Genomic DNA, 17063 nt, shown 5'->3' with positions numbered 1-17063 from the left:
CTGTTCCTCGAGCAGGGGTGGGGAACCGTTTTTCTGCCAAGGGCCATTTGGATATTTATAACATTATTCGCGGGCCATACAAAATTATAAACTTAATAATTAGCCTGTTATATTTGGTCAAACATTTAATTAACTCACCCATAATGTGATGGCTGGAACTGTTTCTCTTTGGTGAGGCGTGGTGATGCTAGCTGGTATTGATGATGTTGCTACTCGCAACTGCTTTTCCAGGTTTGCTCCTAGATTTATTGAATTTTGAGTCCCGCCTGCGGTTGCCTTGGCAGGGCCAGACCAAATGATTTCGCGGGCCTTATACATTCCCCACCCCTGTCCTAGAGGAACCCTGAGAGGAGGGTTCAGTCTGGTTCTGCCAGATGGAGTTTGGCCACAAGGCATCACGAACGCCTGTCCCCATGGTCTCTAGCACCAGCTTATTTCCGTGTTCCACCATGGTGCTTGGTAGAGAAAGTACCAGGTGGAGGGGTTACTAGCCCCTCGCATGTACTGAACTATCTACATAGACACCCCCCACTCACACCACCACGGCCACACGTACACATAGCCTGCACCACTTACACACTCAGCATGCACCACACACACGCACACTCAGCGCCACACTGTACATACTGCAGTGCACTACACACTGTGCTATACAAACCACAATGCACTATAGATTACAATACACCAATAACAATACCCGACAATCACCACTAAGTGACGGTGACGTTACCACGGCACCTGTACCAGGCCAGGTGCACTTTGAGGCCATGTGATGTGTCGAAGGCTAGCTGATAGGTCAGGGGACAGACCCAGGTGCCATGGGTTGGCTGAGATGACTGGCAGATGGACCAGCTGTACCCCCTACTGTGTCAACTTGCTGCATTTTAGTCGTCCGGCGCTCCGCTCGTTGTTGTGAGCATCGCTCCTCTGCCGCCTGTTGTTGCTGGAGGGTGACTGCCTCCAATTGCCCAGTAGCGTCCTTCACAAGCCTCCTCCATAGAGGCCGATCTTGACACCGCTGGTACCAGTTGTCGGCAAGTCCACTCAGCTCCACATCCTCCACGACACCATCAGTCCATTTTTCTCCAACCCATGTTGTGCCCATTTAGCCCCCCCTCTATGCGGCCAAACAGAAGCTGCTTGGGCATGCGGTGGCTGGGCATGCTGGCTACATGACCCAGCCAACGAAGCTTGGCCTGCCAGAGGAGCTCACTGATGGGAATGTGTCCAGATCTTTCAAGGACTTCTGAGCTCCTTACACAATCCAGCCTGGATAAATCCAGGATGGATTGTAGGCATGCAAGCTTGAATGTTTCCAACCGGTGCAGATGTTCCATTATAGGGGTCTACGTTTCACAAGCATAGAGAAGGGAGGGCATGATTGTGGCCGAGAAGACCCGAAGCTTCGTGCAGAGCGACAGACTAGGTAGTTTCCACACAGCATTGCGCAGCACATGAAAAGATGCCGCCCGACTGATTCAGAGACCTTTGCTGTCAAACTGGAACTGGTCATAAACACACTGCCCAGGTAAGCGAAACTCTCCACTCTCTCCACAACTGCTCCACCACCAATGGGGAGCTGAGGGGGTGGAGTGTTTGGTTACACTAAATACCCATGCAGGTGATTATTTTTGTGGGGCTGATGGTAAAACCTCTTAGTGGCACACTCCAGGTTCAACAGCAGGGCCTCCAACTCCTCCTCTTAGTGGCACACTCCAGGTTCAGCAGCAGAGCCTCCAACTCCTCCTCTGAGTGAGCAGCAATCACCAGATTATCAACATATGTAACATGGTTTACCAATAGGGAGCCATCCCTCGACCGCACCCGGGCATCTATCAGCCTCTCATTGTATCTGTACCACAAGGCCGTAATTATAATATATATTTGGGGGGACACATCCCCCCCAATATTCAATATGCTCAAAATGTCCCCCCAAATATATTGCTATAAAAATTGCTATGCTATGTAAATAAAAATAACAATTTGTGGCCAGGAGTCAGAATGGCTCCGACTCCTGGCCACGTAGCTTTACCCGGGTCTGCCCACCATTATGAAGGCCCTTAATGATTGTGAGCAGAGAGTCAGGGACTCCAAAAGCACGAACAACTGCCCACAGCCCTAGCCTGTTGATGGTATCATAGGCCTTGACCAGGTCAATAACGCAGAGATGTAGGTCTTGTGGTAATTCCCTATACCTCTGCTGTAGCAAACGGACAGAGAATATTGCATCAATGCAGGACCGCCCTGGTCTGAAACCACATTGGGGCTCCGCAAGCCTCTGCTCAGAGTGCCTGACAAGGCGATGTTGAATAATCTTTCCCTGACACACTTAGAAGAGAGATGCCCCTATAGCTAAAATCTGTGCGGACCACCAGGGCATCCTTCCAATCCTGCAGAACCCATCCTCTGGTCCAAACAGTTGTGATGTCATGTAGGACAGTCTGCACACAGATGCCACCCTCCCTCAGCATCTCACTTAGCAGATCGTCTCTGCCCGGTGCTTTTCTTGGTCTCATACTTCGGATCCCTCCTCGCACTTCGTCCACAGATGGCACCTCAGCCAACCATTCAGAAGGAGTGGCTACTTCTGTTAATATTTGGGGGTCCGCAGCCCTAGCAGGGTTGTCCCCACCTTGCCCCATGTTGTCTGGGTTGAGGGAATTCCCAATCCCCCAAGGCCTCACAAAAATGCTCTGCAAACCTACATACCTGTTCCTGGGGGTCGGAGATCGGATTACCATTATTTCCCTTAAGGATGGTGATTGGTAAGGTGCTGCAAGTTACTTTTTTTCATAAAAAGTAAATAGTGATTTTTGAATGCGGGCTACTGAGGCAGATTCCATCTCCTCAGCAACCCGCGCCCACCACTCATCTTTGCAGCACCACATGGCTCTCTCATGGCTATCCGAATCTCCGAGCGAAGGCTGCGATAAGCCTCCTCATTCTCCAATGTTGGATGTTGTAGACGATGGGAGTGGGCCTGTCGTTTTCTCTCAACTAGCCAGAACACCTCCTCCTTCAGCCAGGGTCTCTGGGGAGGTCTGGACCACATACCCAGTGCAGCCGTTGCAGCTGAATGACCCACAGTACTGAACCTCACCCATTTCCCCTCAGAATCAGGAGGGAGGGACGATGTCAACCCCAGCTGCAACGCAATGTTGAAACTTCTACTTGCAACTATCCTCAACTAGTTGAGACCAGGCCACTGTGGGTTTGAATGGGGTCCTAGATGGACACCCACCACCGGAGTGGAAGAATAGCAGGCGCATCTTACAGATGACAAGTCGATGGTCAATGGTCAGATCAGCTCCACATTAAGTCCCGGTGTCAAGGACATAGGCCCGCATCCGCTGGTCCATAATTAAATAGTCCAGCAGATGGTCTTGCTTGTACCCGGCGTGCATCCATGATGTTGTGTGGATATGCCGATGCCGTAACAGCATGTTTGTAATTACAAGGCCATGGACTGGACAGAAGTGTCTGCATCATGACCCACTCAGGCATTAAAGTCACCTAACAGGATGACTCTATCCTGAGGGGCCATTTTAGCTAGCACCTGGGACAGGGGGTTTTAGAAGGCGTCTGACTCATCGCTGTTGTCTGCATCCCTCCACTAATGTTCATCTTCGGTGGGGGCATAAGCAACCACCACGACCATTCATCACTTCTTGTTGATGAGGCAAGCTCACAGTAGCCTGGGACTTATAGTTTCCCACGCCTCACCGCCATGCTCCCACACCCCCTTTATTATTTGGTTCAAAAGAAGTGCCACTTCCTGCTGTTTGGTAGTTTCCTACCGCGAGTGAAGAACTGTCTACCCCTCATGATGACTGGAGCTAGAACCAGCCCACCGGACTTCCTGTATTCCACAAAGGTCCAGGCAGTACCGGTACAGTACACCACACTCTACAGCACAAACATACACAATAGTACACACACTACAGTACACCACACTACACCCCACGCTACGGGACACCCCACGCTACAGTACGCCACACTATTTAAACATACAATTTACACAAACACACTCACACTTTTACACACACACGTACGCGTGCACACACAGTAATTCCCAGCGCGAGGCTGAGTCATTACATCTCGCGGAGGATCACTCCGCTGAACAAAATAATTCCGCTGATCAGTTTGCAAGTGCTACTTTGCATTTTAAGTCAATGCTAAACGTCTATATATAAAAGTTAGTTGTTTTGTGCGTGTGTCGCGGTAACGCTCCTTCTTTCCCGCCTGTTGATTGGTCAAAACAACATTTACAATCGGGGATGTTAACACACTAAAAAAAAGTGTTTGTATATTTAAGACGTATATTTTAAAGTTTCATTACAATTGAATAAAATATATTTAAAACATTTCTCCGCTAAAACCCACAAAGAAACATCAACCACAGGGGTGATTAAATCCCATTATTTCACAATTTTACAAATAAAACATAACCATATTCTGTTGATTTAAATTGTAATTTGTTCATAATTGTACAATAGCAGTTGCACTTATTTTATTATCTTGTGTCTTGGTTGTTTTAAAGTATAAGTCCATGCAAAACTCTTGGTATCGTCCATCCACTGAGCGAGTGGTTCATTCCGCGCAACCTAAGAGCTACGGTGAGCAATGTGTATCAAAGTAAATGCTGTTAACGCGATTTTTAAAATGACATGTTAATTTTGCATAATTGGACTCACATCAGAATATTCATTTATACTGCCGTAGGAATCTGATGAGCTATACAGCTCTTTTCATAGATGTCCAGTAGGGGCACGGGGTCAGAACGTTACAACAAACAGGACAAAAACATGATAGTGGTGCAAGTGTTTAGGAGTAGTGGGATGACGTGATGTGATGATGTCATGTCATCGAGGCGGTGGGGTACTTAAGGGGGACCCCGGGACGAGGTCGCCGTAGGTAGAGTGAAGTGGCCGCCATGGGAAGAGGAACGAAAGCCTGCGTGGGAACACCCCAGCCGCTGCCGAAGAAAGGCTGGAGGCCTCACCTCATCGCTGGGCGGTGATGGGTGAGCCCCCGCCCGGGCCAGACGAGCAAGTAGGAAAGGGAAGCCGTACTGGGGCGTAGATAGTTGTAAGGAGTTCCACGTGCAGGCCAGAGTTCTGACGCGCACCATAACGGGTGTAGGCGTCGAGTATAGAGTGAAACCAGTCAGTGAGTGTGCAGTACACAGAGTCGTGTGAAGAGTGTTATTAAACCGTCATAAGCCCTTACCTGAAGTTCCATCTCCGTGTGATTCTACAATCCTGCTTGGTGTCAAGAGTTATTACACAACACAAGTGTAGTGACTGTGACTGTCACTGTGTAGTGCCGGGCTTACGAAGCCATTTTGTGTAGGCCGCTTATGGGGCATAGTACCAGCCCTAGCGGGGCTTGGGTGAGCGCTGGTCAGCGCGGAGGCACCGCGAGCAGCGTGCGTTGTGGGTTCCCGAATGAGGGAGCGAGAGGGAGCGTCAGCTGTTGGGCAGCCAGGTTCCTCAAAGGCGACCCCCGGGACGTACGCCTTCTTACGACTCCCTGCTTCCTAATGCGAGTCGCAACACACCTCACACTCGGCCCCGGCGTTCACTTCACCCATTGGGGAGGTCCGATTTGTGTCGGGGTCGCGCGCGGTTTCGGGGGAGTTGGTGCATGTTCGCAACGCGTGGCCGCTCCGACCAGATCAGTGGTCGGAGCTGGCTCATCGTGTGATCGCGGTGACCGTGGGGTCGTCGGCCCTGCTTGGGTTCGTTGAGGGGGTTGAAATTCGCATTCTTGTTGACACCGGCACGTCTTCAACCATTATTTTCGAACTAATTTACAACATTTTTCCCCCCCGGTGTCGGGTTTTAGAGCTGGTGGATGCTCCGTGTTTCACCGCCAACGGCGGATCGTTGGGGATAATCGGTCGGATTTCTGCTGCGTTGCGCATTGCCGATGTCTCATTGTCGGGCCATGTTTTGGTTTCTATGGCTCTGGCTGTCCCATGCTTGCTGGGGACTGATTTTCTCGGCAAAATTCCCCTGAAGATTTGTCTTGACCAGGGCTGTTTGGAATTGCCATCGGGACGGCGTATGGCATTTTTCCATCTCCGACCCGCATGTATTCTGCTAATGCCACAGTGCAAGCACTTGCGTGCCGAACGGTGCGGATTCCGCCCGGCGCGCAAATGTTGGTGCCCCTTCAATTGTGTAAACTGCTCGATGCATGCACTGTGGGGGACGGTATTGTGTTGGGTCCCTTGAATAACCTTAGTTGGGGGATGTCACTCGTAGCGGCTCAGACGCTGGTCTCCCGGGACCAGGCACCATTTATTCAAGTCCTTAATGCCGGGTCGGACACTACGGTCATTCAGGAGGGTTCCGTTTTTGCTCACGCGTCTCCAGCGTGTCCGGAGGCGGATGTCGTGGGGAATGTCGGGGTCAGCATTCGGTCTCACGGACCTCGGAATGTGGATGAGGCATGGATGGACAAGCTGTGCTCGGAATGCAGCGATTTATCCGCGGGGCAAATGGGGAAGCTGAGAGCGTTCCTGCGGGAGTTTTCGGACATATTTAGTAAAAGTGAATTTGATACAGGTTGCACGCCCCTGTTGAGCCACCATATTGACACGGGAAATGCCGCCCCCATTCGGCAGAATCCTTACCGCCTGAGTCTGGCCGAAAAGGAACACGTTCATGTGGCAGGTGGATGAAATGTTGGCCGTGGATATCATCTCGCAGTGCACCAGTCAGTGGGGTGCTCCGATCGTCCTTGTTAAGAAGCACGATGGCAGTCTGCATTTTTGTGTCGATTTCCAAAAGCTTAACAAAGTTTCTGTCGCGGATGCATACCCCTTGCCTCGTATGGATGATTTGTTGGACGCTCTGGCAGGCGCGCGGTTATTTTCCACCGTTGACCTTTTGTCGGGTTTTTGGCAGTTGCCGCTTGACGAGGCCTCAAGACCCAAGATGGCTTTTCGAACACCGCAAGGGTTGTTCGAGTTTAATTGGCTCCCGATGGGGCTCCATTCCGTGCCGGCCACTTTTCAGAGGTTGATAGAATTGGTTTCGGTGGGCCTCCAGTGGGATTCGTGCCTAATCCACTTGGATGATGTCATTGTTTTCGGCCGCATGTTCGATGAGCATTTGGATCGCCTGCGGGCTGTTTTCGTTAAGATGAAGCCCCAAAAACGTCATCTGCTCCAAAAATCTGTTCGATACTTGGGCCACATAGTCAGCGAATCGGGTATTGTGACGGACCCCGAGAAAACTGCTTGCGTTCGGACATGGCCAACCCCCACCTCGGCCAGCGAGGTGCGCAGTTTTATCGGCTTTGCCTCTTATTATCGCCGACTTGTCGCGGGGTTCATGTCTATAGATAAACCTCTCCATGCCCTGACAGCAAAGGGCCAGAATTTTCATTGGGGGGAGGAGGAGGCTGCTTTCCGCTTTATTCGTGATTGGCTGGCTAACGCCCCTCCCCTGCGTTATCCCGGCTTTTCGTTGCCGTTCATTTTGGACACGGACGCCAGTAATACCGGCATTGGTGCGGTGTTATCCCAAGTCGTAAATGGCGTGGAGCTCGTAGTTGCGTATGACAGTAGGGTGCTGTCTCCGGGTGAGCAGCGGTACTACGTAATGCGCCGGGAACTCTTGTACGGGCGACACTTCGAGATGCGCTCCGATCATGTCGTGCTCCAGTACGCGCTGCGTGTGGACCAGTCCTCCGGTAAATTGTCACGCTGGCTCGAAATCCTGCAGGATTTTTCATTCAATGTCACATATTGTAAGGGTTCTCGCCATACGAACACCGATGCTCTATCACGATTGCCAGTGCCCAGAGAGTGCGCTTGTTTTTCTCGTTCAAAGACTCGATTCGCGTGATTCCCGCGCATTGCACACTCCCACATTGTCATGAGCTGTCGCGCTCGTGTGAGTCGTGGTGAGTATTTGGCTGATCCTGCTCGCCATCGAGCTCACAGGTGTAGTTACACGTTGTGGATGGGAGATGTTGAGGGTGGGGATCTCGTTGGTGCGATTATTGAGTTGTAGATTTGAAGCTTTCGTGACTGCAATGATTCATACCCTTTGGTTTTATTAGGTAAAGTCACGTAGATAAAATGAAACAAAATAAAACAATTAAATCATGACGTTTCGGAGGCAACACAAGCTTCCGTCTTCAGGTGGAAAAGTCAACGCAGAATATCTGTTAGGAGCACAGTTCAGAGATGACCTTGGATTATATACAGGTTAAGGGAGGGGGAGGAGTCAGTAAGGGGCCGTGTGTGGGTGGGAGGGCTGGGCTAAGCAGCCTTTTGATAGAATGCTGCGGGTAACACCCACTTCTCAAAGCTCACATCAAAGGGCCCCCCAATGTGGGCTCACATCAAAGGGTCCCCCGGTGCGAGCTCACATCAAAGGGCTCACATCAAAGGGCCCCTCGATGTGAGCCCACATCAGAGGGTCCCCCGGTGCGAGCTCACATCAAAGGGCTCACATCAAAGGGCCCCTCGATGTGAGCTCACATCAAAGAGCTACCCGATGCGAGCTCTCTGTGAACGCGATCAAAAGGCACTATGATAAACAACCACTGAGGAATGGCTGTACAAAAAATGGAAAGGAAGCTAACGTTTGACTTGATTTAAAACATCTTTCCAGTGATTACTCAATTTGAAACCATCCTCTCTGTTGAAGTTGTGTCTATGTTTGTAAATCTGGATGGCCTCGTGGACAAATCTCTGATAATAGCCTGTAGGTTTGCAGAGCACCTTGGTGTCGGAGAAGACAATATCATGATCATCCACAGCGTTGTAACAATGATCAGCTACGGTAGAAGAATTCGTTAATATCTCAGACTGAATCCGCGAGCACAAATCAGATCTGTCTTGGTCTTGAAATACTCATGCTTGCCATCCAAATTGTCCACATATTCACCAAACACCTTTATCTTAGCACTGGATACTGCAATAGCAGTCTCTGATTCCCACTGCTCCTTTTGAGCTTTCAGCTGTACTTCAAGCTCGATTTCTTTTTTCTTCTTTAAAGATGCTGCCTTGGCTAACAGAGCTGCGTGTTCTGCTTCCTCTATCACGCGTGCCGAAGTTGTGGAGCTTTTAGAGGAAACTATTGAGTCATTTCCAGTTATGGAGCGATGTTCACTTGTGTTTTTGCTCCGTGGAACTGATAGTAATGATATGCTGTCTCCTGGATCAACATCATCTTCATCTTTATTATCTTCACTTGTATCTTCAGATACTTGTGTGATCCGCTTTTCCATGGGCTTTTCTGACTCTATATAGCCATAGGCACCCTGGCTAGGTGCCAGCACCGCCGCTCTCCCGCAACACCGCGCTTTCCTGCTTGACGGGTTCTCACGCAGCTTCGCATCTTTGTCCACGAGGCCATCCAGATTTACAAACATAGACACAACTTCAACCGAGACGATGGTTTCAAATTGAGTAATCACTGGAAAGATGTTTTAAATCAAGTCAAACGTTAGCTGCCTTTCAATTTTTTGTATAGCCATTCCTCAGTGGTTGTATATCATAGTGCGCTTTGATCGCGTTCACAGAGAGCTCGCATCGGGGAGCCCTTTGATATGAGCTCACATCGAGGGGCCCTTCGATGTGAGCCCTTTGATGTGAGCTCGCACCGGGGGACCCTTTGGTGTGGGCTCACATCGAGGGGCCCATTGATGTGAGCCTTTTGATGTGAGCTCACACCGGGGGACCCTTTGATGTGAGCCCACATCGGGGGGCCCTTTGATGTGAGCTTTGAGAAGTGGGTGTTACCTGCAGCATTCTATCAAAAGGCTGCTTAGCCCAGCCCTCCCACCCACCCACGCCCCCTTATTGACTCCTCCCCCCTTAACCTGTATATAATCCAAGGTCGTCCCTGAACTGTGCTCCTAACACAGATATTCTGCGTTGACTTTTCCACCTGAACTCGGAAGCTTGTGTTGCCTCCGAAACGTCGTGATTTAATTGTTTTATTTTGTTTTATTTTATCTACATGACTTTACCGAATAAAACCAAAGAGTAGGATTATTGGGTTGTTAGTTATTTTTTCTTCTTTTTTTCGGAATGCATATATTGTACAGTTGGGTTTGGTAATTAAATTGTGTTGTTTTGTTTGTTGGAGCACACTTGTTGTTATGTTCTGTATATTTGTACGTCGGTTGCTTCCTTGGGGGGAAGTTGGCTGCTGGGATGGCTGGAAGCTACGGGGGGGGGGGGGGGTGATGTAGTGACTGTGATTGTCATTGTGTGGTGCCGTGGTTACGAAGCCACGGCGGATGTGTTAACAATATGTGTAGCCCGCTTATGGGGTGTAGTACTAGCCCTAGCGCGGCTTGGGTGAGCGTTGGTCAGCGCGGAGGCACCGCGAGCAGTGTGCGGTGTGAGCTCCCGGTGAGCGACCGAGAGGGAGCACCAGCCAGCCAGGGTTATGTTGGGGCATGATATGCTGGTTGACCTGCTGACACGTGGCCGGATATTGGAGGAGGGCCACTGGTGGACGGGGGCCATTGGGCGGTCACGTGGTCTAAAAGAGCTCTCGGGAGCCTTCGAGAAAGAGCTCGAGAGATCTGGAATGTGGGCGGGGTGAAGGGCGGAGCCAGCCCCAGCCCAGGGGGATATAACGGGGGCCCCGTGAGGCGCTCGGGGTTCTTTGTGTGCTGGTGTGAAGAAGATCCACGTCAGAGAAAAGAAGCCTCTAGCCACGCGGTCCGGGACCCAGCTTGTGGTCCGGGCCGGGATAGCGAACCATGTCTACTTCTGCCGTAGCGTGGTTAGATGGGCATTCGATACCCAAGTATAGATATTGTGATGTTAGGTTGAAGTTGCTTAATAAAGTGTTGCTCCCAAGACAACGTCTGCGACTCAATTGGACTCACTGTAAGCACAGCTTTCTTGTACCAGAAAATAAGCTACGCCTTAACTTGTGGGAGCAAAAAAGTCTGACGCGTGTATGAGGTGTCTTAAATCAAACTGTTTCTTTATTTCTTAGTTGCACAAAAACGAGCGTTTTCTAAAGTTATATCATCGCCTGTTCACATACTGTATCGCTCCGTCGCATGGTCAAAAGACTGTATCCACTCGCTCCCAATCGGCTCTTCTCGTATCCCCCCCCCCCGTTAATACTGTAAAAACCGGAAGTGACGTCATGGGTTCAACCAACGGAGCGTCTAACCACAGGGGGGTTTCTACACAGTTGGGATATTCCAAATCAAATATAACCAGTCCGTCAACAAATGTATGACGGATGTACATCAAATGTATATACAGAAATAATACACTCACTTTCTGTCTTATGGCTCTTACACTCACTACACAAGTACAAGGAAGGTAAACAAATAAAATTTCGATTTAAAGCTTTCGTGACTGCAGGGATTCATATTCTTGGTTCTTTCGGTAAAGTCACGTAGAAGGGAAATAATAAAATAAGAAATATAAACCATAATAAAATAAAATTCTCACGACGTTTTGGCCACAATGCAAGCAGCCATCCTCAGGTGAAGAACAGAGCTGTCGGAAAGACAGTGTCCTAATGAACACTGCTAAGCTTGGCAGCATATTTTAAGCTGAGTTGGAGGAGGAGAGCGCCTTGACAAAGGAGTTTACATATCAACAGAGGAATTTAGCATATTGATGACAAATGCAGATATGGGGTTAGTCACTCCTTGTGGAATGTGTAGGCGGTGGGGGGTCTTGTGTATTATGTAGGATTAGCAGTAATAAAGGGAGGGAAATTTTTACACTAAAGAACTGCATATTAAGCTAGTGCATTATGTGGAAAACAAAAAAAGGACTTTCTAAAGAACTGCAAATACCCTACTACCATACAATAGACCGATGTGAAAAAAAAATATAAACTACATCAATATAATCAATGTACTCAACATACTCTCAAATAAGCTGAGCTATTAACATTAAGTAACTGAGTATACATTACACTATATAATGACTACCATATAATAAACTGAAAAAAAACTAAAATATAAACTACATCAATATATATTCTTGGTTCTTTCGGTAAAGTCACGTAGAAGGGAAACAATAAAATAATAAAAATATAAAACAATAAAATTCTCACGACGTTTCAACTGCAACACAAGCAATCATCATCAGGTGTGAAACCCACAGCAAGAAAGTGTAATGTTTAATAGAATGTATAAGGTAATATATAGTATCATAATTGTATAGTGAATATACAGCAGTGTGGTATACAGTAGAGTTTGTAGAATAATACATAGTGTAATATTACAATGTATAGTTTAAGGTAGTGTATAATTCAATGTTGGGGTTTGTCTATGGCAGTGTATAGTACGGTGTATAGTCGTGTGATGTAGAAAAAGGTTTAGTTGGAGGCATATCAATATAATGCATACTGTTAGAGCTTATATTGGGCTATGTATACGATATCATACAATGTAGTTTAGATTGGAAGGTATAATATTGTAATGTATAGTAGTCTAGTTTATAGCATAGTTGAAACGCAGCACAGGACAGAGTAGCACACCGTGGTTGTTTCTCTCTCTCTCCCCCCTCCTCCCTTCAGAGCATAGATGGACTCGTCTGTCTGAACAACGCTCGCCGCTTTCTGTGGTGCTAACGTTAAAGAAAAAAACGCCACTTTTTCGACATAGAAGTGTAATGTATAATGACTTATTGTTAGTAGTTCAGCTTATTGGAGAGTATATTGAGTTTATTGATTATATTGATGTAGTTTATATTTTAGTTTTTTTTATCAGTTTACTAAATGGTAGTCATTATATAGTGTAGTGTATACCCAGTTACTTAATGTTAATAGCTCAGCTTATTGGAGAGTATATTATAAACTCTTTTTTTGTTTTCAACATAATGGGCTAGCTTGATATGCAGTTCTTTATTATTAAAATTTCCCTCCCTTTATTACTGCTAATCCTACATAATGCACTAGCATAATATGACTTTGAGACCCCCACCTCTTACAGATTCCACAAGGAGTGACTAACCCCATATCTGCATGTCATCAATATGCTAAATTCCTCTGTTGATATGTAAACTCCTTTGTCAAGGCGCTCTCCTCCTCCCACCCAATTAAAATAGGCTTCCAAGCTTAGCAGTGTTCATTAGGATGCTGTCTTTCCGACAGCTCTGTTCTTCAGCTGAGGACGGCTGCTTGCGTTGTGGTCGAAACGTCGTGAGAATTTAATTTTATTGTGTTATTTTTAATATTTTATTATTTCCCTTCTACGTGACTTTACCGAAAGAACCAAGAATATGTGAACAAATCACCCAAACACATCTGCATTAAAAATAAAAGTTAGTAGTTATGTGCTTATGTTTACATTCGGGGATTGCCAGAAAGTGCCAAAAGGCGAACAGCACAAAGACAATGCACTATCAGGACATTGAACTCGGGTGAGCAGCTACAATGTTCTGAGCACTCAATGTCCTGATAATTTATTGTCTTTGTGTTCTTCATCTTTTGACGAACAACACAAAGACAATATACGACCAGACCATGTTTTTTTGTTTGCATGTTCACCACAAGTATATGTGTTTAATGCAGACATGATACCTTGCAAAAGTATTCTATTTGGCGTTTTTAACATCTTGACACAACTGTTTTATTGCTAGAAAGGGTAAAACCTATGATTATATTTTTATACTGGCAAGGGAGATCCCATGATAACACAACACTTTCACTGCTTGCATTCACATTATTTTTAATGGACCTCATAGAGAACACTTGAAATACACTTAAAATAATGAAAGTGGCATGTCTGCTTGTAATTGAGATGCATGTTAATATTATAAAATACTGTACCTTACAGTCGAAAAAATGGTCTCGTTGAACCAGCTTGATATTATTGTCACTTAAGATCAATATTGTGGTGTTTGCTGGGATGTTCTTTGGCACGTTATACAAATTTCTATTGTCGCAGGAAAGTTTAATGTCCGCATCGGATGTGTTCATTTTTTGGGACACTTTGACGTCACAAGGCAGAGTGCTGGGCCACCAGCGACGAATCTCTGGGTGCTTTCCAGCAGCGGGCACTCCATTCAGGAGACACAAGAAGAAAATTAACTTCATGTCTCTCCACTTCAAGTCAGTCTTCATTCTGTTCAAAAGGAATTTGCGAGAGATATTACGGGTACGTCCCCAGCTGAAAACGTGTTTTGTATTATTAGAGCTTAGGCTTGTCAGACAATGTGCTTGCCAATGGCTCAGTGATATGATGTGTCAGTGGCTAAGATGGTTACTTTGCAGCTGTGCCTATCCCTTGCTCCCGGCCTGTCATTCGGTTGACGTGCCCGTACAGTATTCACTGTGCAAAAGCGGTGTCTGACATATAACGTATGGATGGAATGGTTATTGTGACTTGGGTAACATTGGCTGTGTTGCGAACTGTCGCACGAAGGCACACTCACGCTGTCCGGGTCAAGCGTCCTTTAATTTCGCCAATATATGGATAAGATGAGACGTGTCCACACCCCTTGCACAACCACCTCTGTAACTACGTCTAGAGTAGGAGGCAAATGTTGACAAGAAAAAAAAGTGTTACATGCTCACCCTGAAATGCATGTTCGGGTAACTTTCATATTTTCTTTACTTCGGTAATCTACTAACCCAACTCACTGCTCGTCCGCCTCTGCTTCACGCACTTCGCTCACCCTCCTGCCACTCACCACTTAGCCCCACCTATCTTTTAGAAGTTTCTCAATCCAACTGAACCTACTTTTCCCCCCATGCTCTTACGTGACTCCTTTGACCTCACTTTTAACACCTTGTTTACTGCCCTATCTTCAATTCCACCTGTGCTTTACTTAAACCAATCTTCCCACCCTCTCTTCCACCTTGCTATTGCTTTCCCCACGCTCCGTTCCATATGCTCCCCCTCAACATAATAACATCCACACCGTCTCTGCCCCCCTCCCATAAACACACAGCCCTCACATGTCCTCGCAGTGATAACCAACAGCTGCTCATAAAAAAACACACACATGTAAGAACCCCCTGATTTTGATCCCCAGCTAATTTAACTGACTGTCGTGGCACATGCCTACAATCCATAGACTGAAAAATAAGAATAGGTTTTTAAACTTTCTGGAAAAAAAAAACAGGTGTTAAGATGTTAAAACACCAAATAGATAACCATTTGCAAGGCAATGCATATATTATCACAGCATGTTGTTTGTATGTTTTGAGAGCTCGGGGTGAGCAGCTACAATGTCCTGAACTCTCAATGTCCTGATAGTGCATTGTCTTTGTGCTGTTCGCCTTTTGGCGTCCTCTGGTCTAACACTGTTTGAGACTAGGCTCTAAAGAAAGTTGTCTCTGGTGTGGACCAATCAGTTTCAAAGACAATACATATGCTACCAGAGCATGTATTTTGTTTGCATGTTCACCACAAGTATATGTGGTTAATGCAGACATGATTCCTTGCAAAAGGTTTCTGTTAGGCGTTTTTAACATCTTAACACAAACTGTTTTATTGCCAGAAAGGGTAAAATATATTCTTATATTTTGTGACTGGCAAGGGAGATCCACTTGAGAACCATAATTAAGGGCAATTAACAAGCAAGTACGTAAATGTAAAAACATGCACAATAGCGAGTTCAGAGCAGGATCACTGCGGGACTAAGCGGACAGCTGAGAGGGTTTGCTTAATACTGGTAGAAACATCCTGGTTACACCAGCCCACAGGGGATTATTGTGTCCATCCGTCCGTCGTGCATCCAAAAATGGGAGGGGTGGGGCTGGGTGGGGAGGGCAGGGTAGGGAGGGGCTGGGAGGGGAGGGGAGGGTGGGGAGGGGCTGGGTGGGGAGGGTGGAGAGGGGCTGGGTGCGGAGGGTGGGAGGGGTGGGGGGTGGGAGGGGTGGGGCTGGGTGGGGTGGGGCTGGGTGGGGAGGGGCTGGTCACCCCGTGGTGCCCTTATAAAACTCAACATTTAACCTACTCCTGCTGGCTTGTGCCCGCCCTCACAGTCGGGCATATTTGCGGAATACACCACGCCGCCGTTGACCCTGGCCATTGACCGAGCAACCCAACGTTCCAACCAGCTCCCTCCGCAGGAATGTATTCTTTGCAGACAGTTTCAAATGTAACAACATTCTGCGTGCACCTCCCAGGTGTCGGTGGTCCGGCACTACGTAAACTCGCGAACACGAGTCCGCGAGCTTACGTAAGTCGCGAATATGGAATTAGTATACATTTAGTAACTCGCGAATATGCAAAACTCGCCAATCAAGAACTCGCACATAGCGATGATTTATGTATATTACACCCATTGGGGAGAACCACTAAATTGGTGCCATATAATGAGGCCAGTAGCTGGCAGCATAAAAAGTGTTTCTAACCTATCGGTTTAAAAGTGTACAGTATGTGTTTTATGTGTGTATTGTGGTTTCCACCCACATGCAACATTTTCCAAATAGGAATTAGGCAAATATTTTACCCAGTTCTTCCTTGAAATGGAGACTTCAGGTCTCAGTGGCCCCTAGGTTTCAGTAAATAATCCATTTACATGTAGGGTTGACACCTTATCCACAGACCACATATTTCTTATCTCAGGTCTATCAAAACGTTTCTAGTAAGTTCAACACTATCTCCGAGTCATGGTAGAAATATATTGCTTTCACGCAAACACAGATGGCAATGCTTAATTGGATGCAAATTCAGACTTATGACAAAGAGCATTGAGATTCGGTAAGGATTTATTGGGCACCTCCGAGTAGCATGGTTGGATACATTCGGTGCGAAATAAGTTCATAATACATACAAAACGTTTTATTGCTGCTGTATAAGCATGAAAGTATTTTTTTCCAAATCATTTATTAATATCAATGAAAGGGACGTGCTGACTATCTTTAACATGGCATTCGGCAATACATTGTATAACGGAGTGGTTGGAAATTTGAGGCCTAGAAAATGCAATAGTAACATGTCATGCTTATATATGGTTCACGGTATAACAACACGTCGTAACATTGTTTTCAGGTGAAATAGAAAATGCGTTTGCATACCTTGATCAGAAATATGGATTCTTCCACAGCACAACTGATCCAATGAGCAGGAAGTGTGTGGAGGGTAACTGATAT

General features: G+C 46.9%; 1 protein-coding gene across 2 annotated transcripts in view; it reads right to left on the bottom strand.

The window, feature by feature from the left end:
- LOC116945479 (toll-like receptor 8) overlaps positions 1–17063 on the bottom strand; it is a 30246-nt gene extending 13183 nt beyond the window's left edge. Inside the window, exons 1-3 of one of the 2 annotated variants that reach the window (XM_032959807.2) lie at positions 16989–17061; positions 14393–14484; positions 13788–14082 (exon numbers count right to left, since the gene is read on the bottom strand). In XM_032959807.2, coding sequence (XP_032815698.2) covers positions 13788–14081 — 294 coding nt within the window. In that variant the 5' untranslated portion in view covers position 14082; positions 14393–14484; positions 16989–17061. Of the gene's footprint in view, positions 1–13787; positions 14083–14392; positions 14485–16988 lie in introns of both variants that reach the window. The other variant, XM_032959806.2, reaches the window with a different exon arrangement.

The sequence above is a fragment of the Petromyzon marinus genome, chromosome 24, assembly GCF_048934315.1.
Source record: "Petromyzon marinus isolate PM22_M1 ecotype Great Lakes invasive population chromosome 24, UKy_Petmar_22M1.pri1.0, whole genome shotgun sequence".
Lineage (NCBI taxonomy): Eukaryota > Metazoa > Chordata > Hyperoartia > Petromyzontiformes > Petromyzontidae > Petromyzon > Petromyzon marinus.
Note: the sequence above shows the minus strand (reverse complement) of the source record. Positions and strands in the feature narration are given on the sequence as shown.